Genomic DNA, 19,373 nt, shown 5'->3' on the forward strand with positions numbered 1-19,373 from the left:
TTAGTCCTTAAGAGTGTCAGTGCTTCATTGTCTCTGAAAGAGTAAATGGAATGTGTATGCCTCTTTTCTGGGGAGGCTTCTTTAATCAAATGCAGTTCTGGGCCAAACACAGTAAGATCTTCAGTGACCATAATAATCCATAATAATAAACTACTATATATGAAGGTCAGCTGGGTGACTGATAGACACCAGATTAGACAGTCTACCCATATGAATTCAATCTTCATTGAACCCATGAATATTTTCTTCATTTAACAGATGAAGAAATGGATACTCAAAAAGATTAAGTGATAGAGCTAGAAGTCAAAACAATATCTAGTACAGTATGCTCAGGATATACTGATGTTTATCTCTTAAAATTAGCTGTTTTCAATGTCCAGAATCATCAGGACCACTCTACATCTTTATTACTCAACAGATATTTACTCAGAACCAGGTGCTGTGATATGCACTAGGGGTACCAAGTTGATCCAGATAGGGTCCTACCCTGAAAGCATCACAGCCTAATGAGGGAGATACACTAAGCACAGCACTGGCAAAATGAAAGCAGTCAACCCGATATCTGAACAGAGCGTTACAGGATCCTCGAAGGAGCACGTGGCTTGGGAGAGCTGGCATGGGAACTGGCTTTCCAAGATGATAGTATATCAGGAGGACAGAAGGAATAGGAAAGGGCATTCTGGGCTACAGGCAGAGGGAGGGAGGCAAGGAGGAGGGATGGTATATAGGGGGAACTGCAAGTAATTCATAGTGGCTGGAAGGCAAGGTAAATTTGAGTGTTTGGCGAAGAGGCTGAAATTTCATCCAAAAACTTACTGAGCACCTACTAAATGTCAGGCCCTACGTTAGGTGCCAGGGAGACAGTAGTACATGACATAAAAACTAGGTCACTTTCTCATGGAGCTTATATGCAGGTATATTATCCTGTTCTACTTTGTCATCATAGCCACAAAAAGAACATGAGAGGCTTGGCAAAATTCTTGGCTGAAATTCACATATAGATGCTGGTGTAGCTCCTCTACTCACGGTTCTAAGTGCAATATCGTAAAGGTTAGGTGGAGTTTGGTACTTGCATCTTCCTGCCTGCCCTTCCCGAGATCTGGAGTTCCTGCCAAGGAAGCCACAGTAGATGCTGTCATTTCAATTACCTGACAGCTAATCCCAGCCCTCTTTCCTTGCGCTTCTCCCACCATCACAGAGGCTGAAAAAGCTGGACACTTGCTTTCCCAGCCCCCCCTTGCAGCTAGAGATGGCCACATGACCCAGTCCGGGCCCTGGAAATATAAGGGGAAGGCTGCCAAAGAGTTTCTGGGAAGGGTTTTTTACCTGAGTGACAAAAGGAAAGAGGCCTACAGGAAGTATATCCCCACCCTCCACCCCCTTCCCTGGTTGCCTGCCTTTGAGCACAGGTGTTTAGGATGTGACATTTGGTGCTGCAGCAGCCATCTTGGGATCATGTGATCAAGATCAAGGCCATCAGCAGGGCTGCCTTCTTGGAGGCTCTGGGGAAGAAACCACATCCTTGCCCTTTTTAGCCTCTAGAGGTTGCTTTCTTTCTGTGGCTCATGGCCCCCTTCATCTTCAAAGCCAGCAGTAACAGGTTGGGTCTTTTGGTGCCATCTCTGCAGCTGGGAAAGGTTTTTCACTTCCAGTGACTCATATATAATCCAGAATAATCTTCCCATGGCAAAGTCCTTAATCTTTATCATATCTGCTGTCCCTTTTGCCATGTAAGGTAAATATTCAGAGGGTCTGGGGTTTGGGATATGGACATCTTTTGTGGGCTGTTATTCTACGTACCTCAGAAGGATAAACGCCTGAGTCCTTGATGACGCTGAGGAGGAAAGCAGCCCTTCTGTCAACTATTTCTGGACTCCTTCTAAAGTAAACCAGGAATATGACAGATAAAGTTGCTGTTAGTCTTTGTTGTTTGAAACCAGAAACAACTAAGAGGGGAACAACATGCAGCTTTATGAATCCCAACCCACCCGCTTTCCCACCCTCAATGGGAAAGCAAGATTAGAAAATGAAGTGTTTGAGTGTGTGGTGCAGGCTCCAAGTCTGAGCTCCACCTTCCGCCCAGGTCAGTGGCTGGCTTGTCCACCCACAGGGCCTTAGACTAAACTGGAAGAGGACTGTGATGGAACAAAAATGATTGCTGCTGACTCTTCCCAGCTTCCCCTCTTCATGTTCTGTTTCTGCTCCCTTCCTTTACTCCTCCCAGTGTCTGGCTTTTCTAGCCTCCCTAGCCTGGTTCTTTGCGCTTTTGACACAATCAGGAGAAAGGGGTGCAGGGCAGAAGGATGAGAGCTGAAGGGAGAGGCCAGGGACCTGCTGTGGTGGGAGGGAAGCATGGGATAAAGGGCAGTTAAGTATTCCTGTAGTTTGTGCATCCCCTCCAGAGAGTCAAGAAATGCAACTAGATGAGAGATTGTTTTGATAGCCAGATTGGGTTTCCAAAGTCAGAGGGCCGACAGCTGTGTAGCTAGGCACCTCATAACAGGGGCTGCTGAGAGATGCCACTGCAGCAGCAGCAACTCAATTGCCCTATATAAAGACGACAAGAGAGGTGGTAAGAAACCCCCTTTTGGGAGATGGCAGTGTTTGGAAAACAGGTTATTTCCCTGTCTGACCTCCTATGAGGCAGGGGAAATTAGACTTATTCCTTTGGCTAAAACCTATGGGAGGAACTTTCAGAGAAACACTCATAAAATTTGGATGGGGCAACTCAACAACAAAAAAACAAACAACCCAATCAAAAAAATGGGCAGAAGACCTGAAAAGACATTTCTCCAAAGAAGAAATACAGATGGCCAATAGGCACATGAAAAGATGCTCAACATTGCTAATTATTATAGAAATGCAAATCAAAACTACAGTGAGGTACCACCGGTCAGAATGGCCATCATTAAAAAGTTCACAAATAACAAATGCTGGAGAGGCTGTGGAAGAAAGGGAACCCTCCTACACTGTTGGTGGGAATGTAAGTTGGTGCAGCCACTGTGGAAAACAGTACAAAGGTTCCTCAGAAAACTAAAAATAGAATTACCGTATGATCCAGCAATCCCACTCCTGGGCATATATGCAGAACAAAACTATAATTCAAAAAGATACATGCACCCCTATGTTCACAGCAGCACTATTTACAATAGCCAAGACATGGAAGCAACCTAAATGTCCACTGACAGATGAATGGATAAAGAAGATGTGGTACATATGGAATACTACTCAGCCATAAAAAATATGCCATTTGCAGCAACATGGATGCAACTAGAGATTATCATACTAAGTGAAGTCAGAAAGACAAATACCGTATCACTTATATGTGGAATCTAAAATATGACACAAATGAACCTATCTATGAAACAGAAACAGAATCACAGACATAGAGAATAGACTCATGGTTACCAAGGGGGAGGGAGGTGGGGAAGGATGGATTGGGAGTTTGGGGTTAGCAGATGTAAACTGGTACATATAGAATGGATAAACAACAAAAGTCCTACTGTATAGCACAGGGAACTAAATTCAATATCCTGTGATAAACCATAATGAAAAAGAATGTATATATATTTGTATAACTGAGTCACTTTGCTGTACAGCAGTAATTAACACAATATAAATCAACTATACTTCAATAAAAAATAAAATTTGTATGGGAGCCATTGACATCTCAAAGGGGGATGGTTGTGTAGAAGGTGGACACATTGACTTGCCACTAATACCATGGAAGGAGGAGCATCAGGGAGAGACGACTGGATGGAGCAGTGAGGTGGAGGAGGGCAGATGCAAAGACAGATTCCTACTGCACCCACAGCCCCAGAGACAGGGCCATGGAAGAAACATGCAGTTAAGGGTTGAAGACTTGGTGGGGACCAGGGCATCATGGGATAACGTGGTACGCATTTCAGAGGAATGTCCCTTGCCAGCAGGAAGTCGGCAAAAGATAGTCAAGTTTCATAAGGAACCACCACTGTTGTTTGGAGTTGAATCTTTGCCTGGTAGGACCCGTAGGGCGTCTTACCTTCTACGAGAGTTCATGGTGACCAGGTAAAAAGGGGACAGTAACCTCACCACCACCAACAGAAGGCTGCTCTTTTCCCTCTTCCACCATCTATAGAGCTGGTGTGGAAAAGAGCCAGTGGGGAGTGAGGGCTCTGACCATAGCCTCCTTCCCTCTCCAAGCAGAGTGGCACATCCAGCAGCCACTGTGCGTGTGGTGGGGGGAGGCGCTTTAAATCAAATGGCTAAAAAACTTCAACAAGGTCAGATTGTTTGAATAATGCAAAGTGCCTTAAAATTTATAGGGTTGCCCCCAAAGTCTGCTTCCAGTGCGAAACTGCATTCTACAAAACAGTTGGCATAGTTACTGGAAAAACAGAACCACTGCATTATTTGTATCTCAACAAGATGATACCTTCTAATTCAGTGGGTTGCTTAAAGCATTATAAGGCTGAACATGAAGTGTGCCCTCTATACTGGGGGAAGGGGCAGGTTGGGAGCAAAGGCAGCAGAGGGGGAGCACGGTACTCACCTTTAAGGCAGGGCTCCTGGGTCCACAAATAATCCCCTGGCCTGGTAAATTCTCAGACTCTGACCAGTCAAAAGACCAGCTTCTCCTGTGCAGGTTAACTGGTGAGGGGGAGGTAGGTGGTGGTGCTATCACGGGGAAGGGGGAGCACATCCCTCCCTAACACTTTTTTGCCCTCCTAGCTTGGCCCCTAGTGATTGTCGCATTCTTTTCTAAACAGACACACATGATTTAACGCACTCTTGATTTTGTCAAGCATTGTTTCTGAAAGCCACGTTTTGAAAATTAACACTATATCTAACCAAATGATCGTAGTACCCCTTTCCCCATACGAACGACATTGAAGGAGCATCTTCTGTACACCAGCTTCATGTACACCAAGCCTACGTGGCTACAAGCTTTATTTGGACCATGAATTCCTTTGCAAACCTGATTTAAAAAGCATTTACTAGACCCCTAGAAAACTACACATACACACAATTTTGCACTGGATTTAAGGATTTGTGGCCCTAGAAGGCTTTTGACTGCTAGTGACCAAAATATTGATTCGTTTTGCAAAAATTACACAGAATTGTTTAGATGGAATACTTTTATTTAGCAAACAAAAAACTTGCTAATTCAGATTATCTTCTATTCCATATACTCTAGACTACAATTTGCAAGTCACAAGTGCAAGAGCTGGTTAGAGTCTTGATGCTGAACAAAGGGACAAAATTCAGAAGGAAAACAGCCAATTGAAAAGGAAATACTAGCGAATGAATCAGTATAAAAGATTTTATTGTATTCCATACATTCACAGGTCACTTCCAGATTTAGTAATAACACTGCAGTGCTCTGATGCTGTGCACTCTAGCTCAGACCACGTTGGAAGTTTATAGCTGTCTCCTCTCTCCGCCTAGATATCATTCCTAACAGTGTAGCCTGCCTACTTGATTGTTTTCTAGCTGTGGCATAGTTCACCCCCATTTCCTCAGAATTTTAAAGTACTTTCTGTTTTCTCAAGAGTTTTAAAGTACTTTCCATTCCATTACAAAAGAGATTACCAAACACTGTGTAGTTAGTATAGGGCTCTGTCCCTCACTCTTTTTATCTTGTCATGGCTACTATCACTTACTTACACTTCGTTTGAGAAGTAGACGTTCATCTAGCAAACCTCTGTTCAGACCAGCTAAATAAACACTGCACAAACCAGCTAAATAAACAAGGCAGAGTCCTGAAACCATAGCTCTGGCTTCTTCGCCAAAATGGACCCCTGACCTTCAGCACCTGCTTTAGATATGTAGGTACTTGGTTCTCACAGGGCGTACCTGGCTGACACAAACTCATCTTCCCCACAGTAAAAACTCTTCAAAACCTTGGCATGACCCATGGGGAACAGGGTCACTCTTTATTGCATGTGGCCTGCCTCAGACTCAGAAGATTCAGCAGATGAGTGATCACCAGGTTCCACTGCCCCAGGCCTGGGAACACACAGTTAATATGCCCTTTGGCTTACAGGTGCTCACTTGTTTCTCTGAGTCTGGGGGAGGTTGACACATTAATCTCTTTCCCACAAATTACTGTTCCCACTGTCACAAATCCACTTTGAAATCACCACCCCCTTTACTGAAATTATTCAAGTGCAACATTGTGTTCTCTATCAGGCACTGAAGAGCAAGAAGCTTTAACTTTTTCTTTTCCATAATGAAATATATATTTTCTTTACCCTTGGTATTTGTAATACGCCTGCAATTAGAAACAGCAAACACGAAACAAACAATAAAAAGGGCAGAAGGCACAGAATGAGGAGCAGGTATGAAGATTCTACCATTTCCTCTTATAGGGACACTAAACCAAACCAAACACGGCCCCAAACCCATTTTACTTACAAATCTGCCTCTTCTGCTCCACAGTCAGTCCTTGAAAGCAGAAAGCACATTTACTGACCCCTATATCCCAAGGAAGCTGGCCTGCATCAGAACCAAAGAGCTGTCATGTTACATCAGAAAATCGAAATGATCTGAAAAAACAACTCATCACAAATGCTTCAAGTTTTCCTCTGAGAACACCACCAATTCCACTAATGCAAACCCAGAACACTACCGCCATCAAATTTAGCAGAATGCTACAGAGTTTATATGGAATAAAAATTAGTGAGAAAAATGTCTTAGAAAAGATTTTTTTTCCCCTCGTAGGGACTTTTAAGATATTATGGAACTCTCAATCATTATATTCAAACTGCAACCAACATTTGCTAACACTATTTTCTAATTTTTTCTTAAAAGGAAAAAAAGGGTAAAATTTCGACTCTGAAATATCGACAGGATCCTCCAAAGTTAAATATTAACATCTTTTCATCTCTCTTATGAGAACTTTACTGTAAACATACGTTACCACAGAGATGAGATAATTATTCAATATACATTACAAAATGTGGTATTTAAAGAAAACAAATCTCTTCTGAACCCGGATTCTTCATTCACAAAAGTTTAATGACCAAAATAACACAACAGAATGAACAAATGTTTTATTGGCATGTTCATTGTTGTAAACAGCATCTGGCATGAAAAAGTTTTACCAAAACCTTTTTATTGATTTTTTTATAAATTAGATGGCATTTTCAAAATTTACGTAGAATTATGTTCATTGAATAGTTGCATTTAGCAGAGCAAAAACTTGCCGATTCGAATAGACTTTGCAATGAAATCATGTTGACTGCATTAGCCTGTGTCATGACCTGACTTAGTAGCAAGTTTATTCAAAACGATGTTGTTTCCCCAAAGTTAAACTACATGTAACTATGTATCAACTCCAAAAATTAAAGTGGGACTTAAAAGGGTTTTAGAAGATTCAAACTTGGAGTAAATCTTCAAAATAAATGTAAAAAAGGAAAAAATCGAAGCCGCTGAACAGAAAAACCTCATTAACAAGGGCAAATACAATCGTATGGGACCCAGCACTGAGGAACCCCACTGAGGGTTACATTTACATAAACTGCTATACTTCTCAATGTACACAAATGTACATCATGAATGATATGTGAAATGAATAACCATGGGAAATAGCTGAACTGCAATTATGATAACTCAATAGGATCAATTTTATTTACATGCTGAATGAATGAGTGAAATGAATTCTCTACACCCATAACTTAACGTACAATCAGTTATAATTACAGTATTGCAGCAATTTTGAGCTGCCACCTGCTGGGAGTGGTCTAAGGAAATGTTTTGATGATCTAGAATAATGTTCTTAATACTTCGAAAAAAAGAAAACAAAATAAAAACACAACTTCACGATTCTTTACTGGGTTACGGCTGGTTCTAAGAATTTCTTTCTTCTGCTCCTATTTTTGCTGCTTTCCAAGAGTCAACACACGTTGCATTTACTTCCGAATTGTCAATGAGGTAATGTGTGTATCAGTGAAATAAACAGAAATTCATTCATTCATGGCCTTTGCACAGCTTTTATTATTAAGCTATGAGCATCCTGTTTGAGGCTGGTTTGACTAGCGGCTATGTGCACATCTGTCTGCAAGAAAAGAAGTTTACTCATTCCCCTTTCCCCTTTTCTAGTAGCAGGTTTTGCTTTTTGTTTTTATTTTTTTGCACATCCCTTTTCACTTTACAGTACATTTGACTATAGTGCACAACATGATTCCAAGTCAAAACAGTGGCCCATTGGGCACTGAGCTTCTGATTGGTGAAGGGCAGTCCAATCAGTGCTGGTATCACTGGGTTACCCCTAACCACGTCCGGCTATAATGGCACACTACACAGTAGCAGTGAACCGTCTAATTAAAACCAAAATCCCCCAGGGAAAATGCTACACTAGCAGAGTCAGTCTTGAGTCAGATCTTTATTTGGTGCTCCATCCAGATATATTTTTAGTGCTTTTTCTTTCCGAGGTGAGTACGTTACACGATGTCCCGTCTTCTGGAGTCGACTGCTTTCTTTTTTCATCAGTTCATTTCTTTGCTCATCTGTCAACTCCATTAATTCTTCTGTTTTATCCCTACGTTTAAAATATTAATGACATATTAGACCAGCAGAGCCATCTGTCTCCTTTAATTTATGCTTAAATGCTCTAAAGCTCCTCAGTGAGAAAATGAAATCTGATTATCACCACTGAAGTTAAATAACCTCATATATTAAGATATCCTAGATTTCTAATGTGTTTATTATATTAACATGGCACTCACTTCGAAAAATGGCAAAGAATAATTTCCATGTTACTATTAGTATAATAATGGCTATCATTTATTGAACATCTATTTATAACAGGCACTAGGCCAGTTTTTTAAAATGCAATAGTTCCTAATTCTCATAAAATCCTGCAAGGTTGAAATCATTGTTGCCATTTTACAGATGAGGACCTAGGTAAATAACAACGCTAAATCTGAACACATATCTGCCAGCCTCCAATGACTATTCTTTTCCCTCTATATCTGTAATGTCTGCTCCGGCAGCCACTAGCCATGTGTGCCTATTGAGATATGTCTGCTCCAAATTGACATGGGAGGCAAGTATAATAAATACACAATATTTCGGAGACTTACTATACGAAATATAATGTAAAATATCTTGTAAATGATTTTTATATTGTTTACATGTTGTAATGATAATATTTTGGATGTACTGGGTTAGAAATACTTTATTAAAATAGTTTCACCATTCTACTTTTTAAAATGTGGCTACTAGAAATTTCAGAATGTAATAAATGGCTTGCACTGGTCAGGGCTGCTCTATATCATAACAATTGTAAAGCTATTTATGAAAAACAAGATGCACAACAAAAATGTGGCATCACTAGAAATAACCAAAACATTGTGAATGTTACCTATAAAATATGACTGCACCATCATCACAGATATAAAGAGGCCAGACATTCAGGGTAGAAACTTTAGGATTCCAGTCCAAATCCTGATGAATATCAAGGACAGAAATATCACAGGGAAAAGTTCCTCTACCCTAAGGAGAAAAGAATGAATGAATAAATGACACCATTAGCCATGTTTATTGAGCCCTAGTACCCAGATTTAAACATTCTCAGGGCCTTACCTTGGCAAATTCAATATCTTCTAAAGGAATTCCACTGATTTCACAAAGCTGTAAAAGGAAACATTTTACATGAGTTCATCTAAAAAGTAAATTTGCTGAGAAGTTATTTTCCTTTAACCTCATAAGCACAGACATAGCTTGATTTTTTGTTCAAAGAAGTAACATGTTTGATAAAAATTTTTTAAAAAGCAGGAAGTGGAATTCTCTCCTCTGTCTACCTGCAAACACCATGTCTCAGAAATATCAATTCAGTATATTCCTTTCAGACCTTTCCTGTGCATATATAAACTACATACACACATTTATAAATACATTTCATAAACAGTTTTATATATCTATATAGTAACTTTATGTAGTCTCTATATAAGAATAGGATACCGAGTAACCTCATTCTCTTCAATAGTTGAAAAATATACCATTGTATTTCCTATTGATGGACACTGAGCGTGTTTTTAGGTTTTCCCAGTTACAATGCTATAATATGTATCTCCATAAATATCTCTTTGCATATTTCTGCAAATATTTCTTAGATGTAGAATTGCACATCTGAAATGTTGATAAACAATGCCAAGCTGAACCCTGAAAAAAATGTAACAATTTAACCACTTATCAAAGGTGTATGATATTGCATTTTCCCCAAACCATGATGACTCTAGGTATTTTTTTATATTCTAAATCTTCACCAATTTAAGAGGTAAAAAGTGTTGTTATTATTTTAACTTGTATTTCTTCTTCTATGAATTGTGTATTCATGTTCTTTGCTTATTTTAAAATTAGACTGTCCAGATTATTAATTTGTAGCTCCTTTTAAATTTGGACATCATGTTTCACGTATGTTTCCAATATTTTTCCATTGTTTTTTAGTTTTATGGGTTGCTTTAAAAATATTTTTTTGGCAGTTGGGAGGTACTGTGCAGAAGATTTAAACTTTTATGTTGTCTATCTTTTCTTTTTTGGCTTTTGGTATTATACTTACAAATATTTTTCCCTCTCTGGGATTATAAAAATATTCTCAATATTTTCACCTAGAACATTTATCATTTTATTATATTTTAAAATATAAATTTAACTTATTTAGAATTTATTTTTGTGTTTGGTGTGAAATATGGAAATAAATTTTTCCCCAAACTGCCAACCGTCCTAGTACCACTTATGAATAATTCACCCTTTCTCCAGAGATCCTTAGAATTCCCACCTTTAAAATGAAAAATGCAGAAGACATCTTCATCTGGGTTCTCTACTCGATTCTACCTCATTTGGGTTTTAAGCATATACAGCAATTTACTCTAGTGCCTCTAACTAATCCTAACTACTTAAGGCAAAGTTGGTCCAAGTAACAGAAAGTGGTGGTTCACTTCTGGATGGCCAGAAGCCAAGGTAATTTTTCAAAGCATTAGCAGCCCTAAGAAACAAGAGTAGTGTGGTACAATGTGTGACAGAGACAAAGAAAGAGAGGTTGCTGCATCAGTGTCTGGCACTCACTTCCTAGGGTGTCTCTTATGCACCACAGAGAAAAATGTATGTTAGTTCATTTTCTTTAAAATGAACTTACCTTCTCTCGCAACTCATCAACACTACTGCTTTCCAACACAACCTCCTGGAAGGGATCCAACTTCATCTCTGAAGGCCTCCACCGTCTTGACAAAACTGCGAGTTGTGACATGGATTTCATCTTCTCTGCCCCTAATATGCAAGATTAGGCCATCATTCTATTTACTCTAATGATTCATAATTTGCCTTTTCTTGTACTGCCTGACTAAACAAAAAGATTTACTTCAAGTGTTATTCTTAAAAAGTGGGCATGGGGACCTCCCTGGTGGTCCAGCGGTTGAGACTCTGTGCTCCCAAAGAAGGGGGCCCGGGTTCAATCCCTGGTCAGGGAACTAGATCCCACATGCCACAACTAAAGATCCTGCATGCTGCAACTAAGACCCGGCGCAGCCAAATAAATAAATAAATATAAAAAAGAAAAAGTGGCATAAAAGAAACCAATTATCCCAAGGATTTTTTGAGAATAAAATATTTACTCTCTTCCCCCAAGTCTCAGAAGATAATCGCTAACCCCTGCAAACTCTCCTTCCACCAGTACTCCTAATTCCACTCCCTCGTGACTCCTGCTGGACACTGCTCGACCAATTACTCTCTTCTTTGCATCTATGATCTTTGTTCCTCTGTTGGCTTCTACCCCACAATCTAAAATCATAATCAAATAGCTTTAAGTTTATCTTCTTTTTTCACTCAAGCTATCATTAATCCTTCTCTTTTCATTTACTCCCAAACTTACTGATTCTTCAAAACCCAGCTCAGCTGTCACCTTTCTCTTTGATGTACACAAGAGCCAACTGTACTGATTTGGTCCTTAACGCCTATCATTTTGGAATTACAGGTTTGTAGTTCTGGCTCTCCCATACACTGTGCATCTGGAGGGCAATCACTGGTCTTTATTCATTTTTATAGCACCAAGGGTCAGCAATGTCTGGCAAATTACAGGTCAATAAATGTTTCTTAGATTTAATCACATGACATATCTTACTCAAGTATTTCGATGCTAAAATATATACTGAAATGATACTGATGTAAGGACCTACTATCCAGAGACATGTTCTGGCTAATCCATCTCTGCTAATATATACTCCGTCCTAACAAGGGTGACGTCTATGTCCTTCATCTCTTCTTGGCCTACCCAGAAACAGTGATTACTCTCTCAGGCCCCAGATACTCAGAGAAGGAATTACAATCTGGAGCACTTGCTTACAAATCATGGTAGATGGCGTCCTGGTTATTCCTTGTCTCCCCACTTAACTTGTCACTTAATCAGAATTCAAACATTGATATTTAAACCAAATTAGACCTGAAATAGGTGAGGTGTTAGTATTATTGAACCCTCTGAAAGCTATCATAATCTTACATAAAAATATCCAGAACTTATGATATTTTAATTTCTATGGAAAAAGAAAAGGAAAATCAAAAACTTTCTAAGCAACAGCAAAGTCACAAAAGAATATAGAACTAGTTGTTTCCCTTTATATCTCCCAAAAGCCAACTTTTCCCCCACTAACTCTTCCAAAAAACATTAGATTAAAATGTACCAATGTTGATAATTAAAACCAGGAGGTGTGACAAACAAAACTGCTCTTCTAGGTCACTGTTACACTGTTATGGGTTGAATTATGTCCCCCACCAAAAGACATGTTGAAGTCCTGAACTTCAGTACCTCAGAATATGACCTTATTTGGAAATAGGGTCGTTACAATGGTAATCAAGTTAAAATGAGGTCATTAAAGTGGGTACTAATCCAATATGACTAGGGTCCTTATAATATGGGAAATCAGGACACAGATAGGAAAGCCCGCACAGAGAACATGATGTGAAGATGAAGGCAGAGATCAGGAGGATGCATCTATAAGCCAAGGAACACCAAAGACTGCCAACAAACCACCAGAAGCTAGGAGAGAGGCATGGAGCAAATTCTCCCTCACAGCCCACAGAAGGAACCAACCCTGACAACACCTTGATCTCAGACTTCTAGCCTCCGAAACTGTGAGAAAATAAATTTCTGTTGTTTAAGCCACCCAGTTTGTAGTACTTTGTACCAGCCTAGAAAACTAATATTGTCACTGTTCTCAAAATCTCTGAAAAATCATTAATACCACAGCCTCAAAACAAGTCACAATGAAAAAAGAGACTAAATAACAAACATGGCTAAGAAACTTTTACTTTCTGTAAAAGGTACTAAAAATACAACTTTGAAATTGCAACTTCCCTGAAAGGAAGAATTCATATTCTTAAAATTAGAGAAAAGAAGAAATATTTAAAAGGCAAATGATGCCCAGAGAAGAGACAGAAGAAACTCATTATTTGAAAAAATGATAACTTCGATTATTTCTAGAGAATTCCTGATATTTCTCCACAAAAATATTGATAATACCATCAAGAACTTCAAGGAAAACCTCCCAGTTGCTGGAAATATTAATATCTTCTTCATAAATATGATAATCCAAAAAGACAGTGCCAGGATTCTTCCATGTTTTTTTCCTTAGACGAAACCTACAAATGTGATAAGACATTTTAAACTATTATACTTTGAAATTCTTAACTTGAAAAAAAATGACATGAATCTGACACATCAAAGAAAAATGAACTATGTTCAAACACAAAAGTCAAATGGTTATTCATTAAAATTTTGGGAAAATATAATGAAAAGCTCTCAAGACATCAAATTTAGTATCCTACAGAGGAAGTTCAAACAAATGCTAATACTTTTGCTTAGTTCTATTAATCTGCAGTACTAAAATTCTGAATGGTACAGGAATTTAAAATTCTTCTAGTTTTAGAAAATTATACCAATCCATATCAATTGACCACACTGTCTTTCTTCAAATTGCTGATGACACTGTAATTTTACTTTACCTGTCAATACTGAGCTCTAAACCACATTGCTCCCTGAGCTGAGGAATTAACTCCTCTTTTGATTGCCGTACAGTCATTCCTTTAGCAAACACAGCATCTAGCAGAAACTTGCACGGCTAGGAATATAAACATAAACAATTAGACCCTGAATTACACATTAAAATAAGGATCAACAAGACGTTTTATTTGCACTTTATAGTGTGACAATTACTGGACTGGGTTTAGGAGTCTTATCTTCCTAGGTTTAAATCTTGGCTCCACTACTTACTAAAGCTCTGCTATCTTGAGCAAGCTTACTTAACATTTCTGTGCCTCAGTTTTCTCATCTTTAAACCAGAGCCAGAGTCATTGTGGAGATTAAATATGATAATACATTCATATTTCTCTTCTTGTAATACAATGACCATAATTTTGAAAGTAAAAAGAATCACCTTTATAGAGTAAAATGAGAGAAATGAATACTAATTCTCCAAATACATTCACTGACTGTCTCAAAAGAGATACAGTATTCACAAACCCCAAATTCAGAAGAAAGATGTAAGTCAAAATAAGTATATTGGATCACATATAAGAGATATGACTGATGCCTAATAAAATATTTGTTGAACAAATGAAGGCATTTTATGAAAACATTATCCCCTTATTTGCTGTTTTTCACATTTGTCTAGGTCTTCACTGAGATGTTATAAATGTCTTAAAAATAGTGTCTTTGCCTTATTCTTCTGGGTATTCACCACAATCTTATATATCACAGGAACTAAGATATTTTATTACTCCCCGAAAAACATAGCTGGTTTAGATCCTTAATCCACCATTTACAAGTTATATGACCTTGGGCAAGTTACCTCTCTGTGCCTCGGTTTCTTAATCTATAAAATGAGAATAACAGTACTTTTATAATAGAGTTAATTGATGAGGATTAAAAGGGTTAATATTTGTACGCACTTAGAGCACAAAGAGACACTATATATAATGCTAGTTAAATACTAAAAATGATTCTCTGAACACAAAAAGTAGTCAACTGCCATCCTTCTGTAGCATTTTACAATCATTCCCAGAAGCACAAACAAACCCCCTTTTAAAAGCAGAAAATGTTTGCCCTTCCAGCATTTGTAGCAATACTTTAGACCAGGGGGATGACAAAAATGGCCTGAGGGCCACATTCATCTGGTGCCTGTTTTTGTAAGTGAAATTTTATTGGAACATAGCCACCCCCATTGGCTTATGTACTGTCTGTGTCTGCTTCTGTACTACATTGACAGAACTGAGTAGTTGCAACAGAGGCAGTATGGCCTGTACAACTGAAATATTTCCTAAAAATAGTCTGCCATCCCCTTCTTTAGAGAGATAAAAAGAAATGTCTAGTAATCAAATCTGTGCACTGTATGTTTTTAATAACTATCAAAAGTTACCTTACATTGCTTGTAAGTATATTACTTACCTCTTGTTCATTGACTAGAAGCTGGTACACTTTAACTCTGTATTCTCCTTTTTTAAGTGCTCTCCCCAGTCTAATTGTAATCTACAAATTAAAAAGTTTTTTTTAGATGTATGGTCTCAGCAGAATAAACTACCCATTTTCATCTCAACTGTTTAGTATTTTTCTCCCAATTCTCTAGATTCTGGGCTGTTTGAAAACAGGTATATCTTTTACCTCTGATTCCCCAGTGCCTAGAATACTAACTGGCACACAGTTAACATTTAACAAATGTTTGTTAGATGAATGGAGAAAACAACAACAAAAAAGCCAAATAACCACTAAACCTCAGGGACAAATTATCCTTTTAGGGTATCCATTTCACCTTACTTGGAAGTAGTGCAAGATGTTCTCAAATCTATCATTTAAAACAGACTCTAATTATTCAGAATTATTTTAATCAACCTTATTGTCATCTGAAAATGATGAAAGTGTCTCATTTAGCCGGACGCTCTCAAACTCTTGATTGCTGGCATACACGCGAAAGACCTTGAAGTGAGAGGACAAAACTCCAACAAAGGGCTCTAAATGTTGTTTGAAAGCAGCCAGAGTAATTCTTTTATCAACATGCACCATCAACCCTAAGCACACACACACACAAAAAACAGAAAAAAAAAGGTAAAAGAAACCTCTTAGAGTATAAATAAAGCAGATCATATACTTTTTATTATACTGTAAGCAGGAAAAAGTACCTTTTCAGTTATTTGACTTTTAGCTAATATACTACATTGAATGGACAAAAATGTGGGCACTGAGCATATGCTAAGGATAATCTGACAGCTTTAAATGTCCTGAGATATTTAAGTGCTTATTTGCTTACTTATTTTGGCTGCTGAATTAAAAACCAAACTTATAGGAACTCTCTTCAAATACATACATTTCTAGATCTACACAGCAGTAGTGTGGGCTCTGGCTGGGTCCCACCCCTACCTCTTCTGCTTTCTTACTAGCTGTGAGACACAGAGCAAGCCACCAGCCTCTGTACCTGCATTTTGTCATTTGAAAAATGGAGCTAATAACAGTACCTACCTCACAGTATCTCACTGTAAATTCAATGAGGTAATATGTTTATAGAATAGTTTCATATATATATATATATATATATAAATAAAAATATATATAAATCGCCTCAAAAATTGTTAGTAAATCTAGTTCTGGGATTTCTACTAGAGAAAAATGTCAAGACTAGCATATGAAGATGTCTGTTTTATCATGTGGTTGGTTGGACTGTAACAGAAATAATATCTAAATGGGTCAGAAACTCCCACCTCCTCCAAGCTTCAGTTTAAGCTCTGTTGGCATTATAATAGTATTATCTTTGATGGGCTTTTTTTCTAATGCTTATTATTTTAATATTTTGTCCTTTATAAGCCACTCATGAGGATACTTCTGGAATATATTTCTATTTACTCTGGTCTTCATATTCTAGTAAAGAGCAAAAACTTCACTCATTTATCTTTCTCTTGTAACAAAGCAGTACAGAATGCAAGAGCTGCCATGCAGCCTCAGGCCCATGGTCTCTTTGCAGCCCTAAGGCTCTCTCTAGGGCAGACCTCAGTTTTCTGTGAAATTTACATGAAAGGTTAAGGATAAAACCCTAAAACACTCCTGATTTCCATTCTCAGGTCATCCCAACTCAGGTTGATGAATTTTTCTAAATGGATTTTTCAAATAATGTTAATTTACTATTTTCCTGGTTATAAAATACTGGTTCACTAGAGAAAATGTGGCAAGTATGAATTAGAAAACATAGATAAGGTGATGAACTTTATTTACTGTATATATCTTTTGAGGCAGCATTTCTTTTAATTTGTTTAAAATGTCAGTTTCTAAGCTTTAAGGAATGCTCCTAAATGTTAAAATCTAGCTTTTGGCAAACAAAACTCTATTATCCAGAGAGGGACTAAATTTCTTGAGAGAAGGGTGTAATGAAAAAATTTCTTGATTAGAAATGAGAAGCCTATGGCTGGATTTCAGTTTTGCCACTTCAGTCTGATAAATAAATGGCTGTAGGTAGGTCATCCAATCTTTCTGAGCCTCCGTTTTTCTCACAGGATTATTACGCCAGTCTCATTGATTGTTGTTCGACAAATATAGTAAATTCTAAGGCATTACTCAAATAAAAGCTATCACTGTCATTTTGGTTTCTCTCATAACTCCTAGTAATGTTGTATCATAGGAAGACATGAATGTTTGTTGGTTATTGATATAGTCCAATATAGTGATTAGGACCAAGTGTTCTAGAGTTACATGGCCTGGCTGGAATGAAGTCCTGGTTCCTCCTCACAAATTAGATTTGTGACTTTGACCTAAGTTCTCTGTACTTCAATTACCTCTATTATTAAATGAAGGTAACAGTATTTATATCTCATAATGTGTTTTTGGGTCAATACATGTAAAATGCTTAACATAGCACTGACAAAGTGTTAGCTTAACTGATGAGCTATAATTATTTTGTAGTTTTACAGAATACCATCATATCATTTTTCCTATCTACCCCTTCATACAGAAAAGTTCAGTCTCTTCACAGTGCAACCTCAAAATAGCCTCAAAGGCTTTTCTTTTTTCTTTCTTTTCTTTTATGTATTTCTTGAAAGAGGTGGTAGCCAAAATTGTACAAAAAAATTTCAGTGCAAATACACTACCATTTTTATTACTTTGGCCTTCCTGTTTATATCCCAGTGCTTGAAGACTACAACTAGGTCACACTGGGACAGTATTTTCAAAGACAGGTTCTATACTCCCTGAAACAATTCCTGGATTATAATGAATCACTTAAAGACTATCATTTTAAGTGCTGTTTGGTAATTATCTAAATGAGTTGTCTAGACGGTGCACAGAACTCTGAAGAACTTGTATTATTACGTATCATCCATGTTTCCCAGGCACCTACTTTCAGATCCCTGCGGAACTGTGACGAAGCAGTCTTACTAGAGACTCCTTAAACACTAGGCTGCTGGCTATCATCCCCACTCCCTTTTCCCTAAGCCAGATTTTTAAACATGAAAAGGCATTTTCCAGGGTTTTCACTTTTTCTTTTCAAACAAACCTTCTGTATGGCTTCTGAAAGCCTAAGTAATTTGTAGAAAATGGTTTCTCTTCATCACATTTTTTTTTTAAGTTTTTTAAGTTTCTTTGAAGTAAGCTTCAGGCAAGATATAAACTAGAAATTCTGAATTACATAATCTCAGAAGGATGGAAGAGATCTGTCAGTTTGGGCATTTGGACAAACAACAAAAACATATCAACATTGGTGAGATTTAAAATAATAAAAGAATAAATAAAATATAAGACTAAAACCAGCCAGAGAATTAGCAGGACAAGCAGGTTCAAGATACAAAATCTTGAATACTATTTCAATGAATGCTAGTAAATTAGCCCACAATGGATTTCTAAAAAGGTTAAAATGGCCAGCAATCTCCTTTGCAAAGATTTCATTAAGCATTCTAAGATGGAAATGGGACCCTTTAGACTATGATTCTAAATATTCCCACTGAATCCTTCCTACCATTGAAACTCTCATGCAGTCTAATTTTCAGCACATCTTTCAAAAACAAACTCCTTGAAAGAAATTTCTAACCTTTTTCCAAAGAGAAGCTACTTTTAATTTCTGCAATGCCCTTGAAGGGTTGAGGATGGTAAGAAAGCAGAGTAGGTACTAGCTATTTTTCCTGTACTATGACGTGAGGTAAGTAACAGTGGTAGCAGTGAGGAGGTGGAGGTATGAGTACTAGGCTTACAACCAGAATACCTGAATCTGATCCCAGCAGTGTGACTAACTAACTGTGTGACCTCAGGCCAATTATTTAACTTGTTTGAGCCAGTTTCTTCATCAGTGAAAAGTGTCTAACAATATCAATTTCACACAGCTGTTGAGAACTAAATGAGATAACATGTTAATAAGAGTTATAAGAAAAAA

The 19,373-nt window shown here is 37.8% G+C and overlaps 1 protein-coding gene across 3 annotated transcripts in view; it reads right to left on the minus strand.

The window, feature by feature from the left end:
- Positions 1–7,953: 7,953 nt before the first annotated feature.
- USP47 (ubiquitin specific peptidase 47) overlaps positions 7,954–19,373 on the minus strand; it is a 120,837-nt gene continuing 109,417 nt past the window's right edge. For all 3 annotated transcript variants that reach the window (XM_060159654.1, XM_060159655.1, XM_060159656.1), the window contains 8 exons: positions 15,860–16,035; positions 15,419–15,499; positions 13,978–14,093; positions 13,496–13,614; positions 11,120–11,250; positions 9,568–9,615; positions 9,347–9,477; positions 7,954–8,521 (listed from right to left, as the gene is read on the minus strand). In XM_060159654.1, coding sequence (XP_060015637.1) covers positions 8,347–8,521; positions 9,347–9,477; positions 9,568–9,615; positions 11,120–11,250; positions 13,496–13,614; positions 13,978–14,093; positions 15,419–15,499; positions 15,860–16,035 — 977 coding nt within the window. In that variant the 3' untranslated portion in view covers positions 7,954–8,346. The remainder of the gene's footprint in view (positions 8,522–9,346; positions 9,478–9,567; positions 9,616–11,119; positions 11,251–13,495; positions 13,615–13,977; positions 14,094–15,418; positions 15,500–15,859; positions 16,036–19,373) is intronic.

Source organism: Lagenorhynchus albirostris, chromosome 9 (genome assembly GCF_949774975.1).
Source record: "Lagenorhynchus albirostris chromosome 9, mLagAlb1.1, whole genome shotgun sequence".
In the NCBI taxonomy this organism is placed as follows: Eukaryota; Metazoa; Chordata; class Mammalia; order Artiodactyla; family Delphinidae; genus Lagenorhynchus; species Lagenorhynchus albirostris.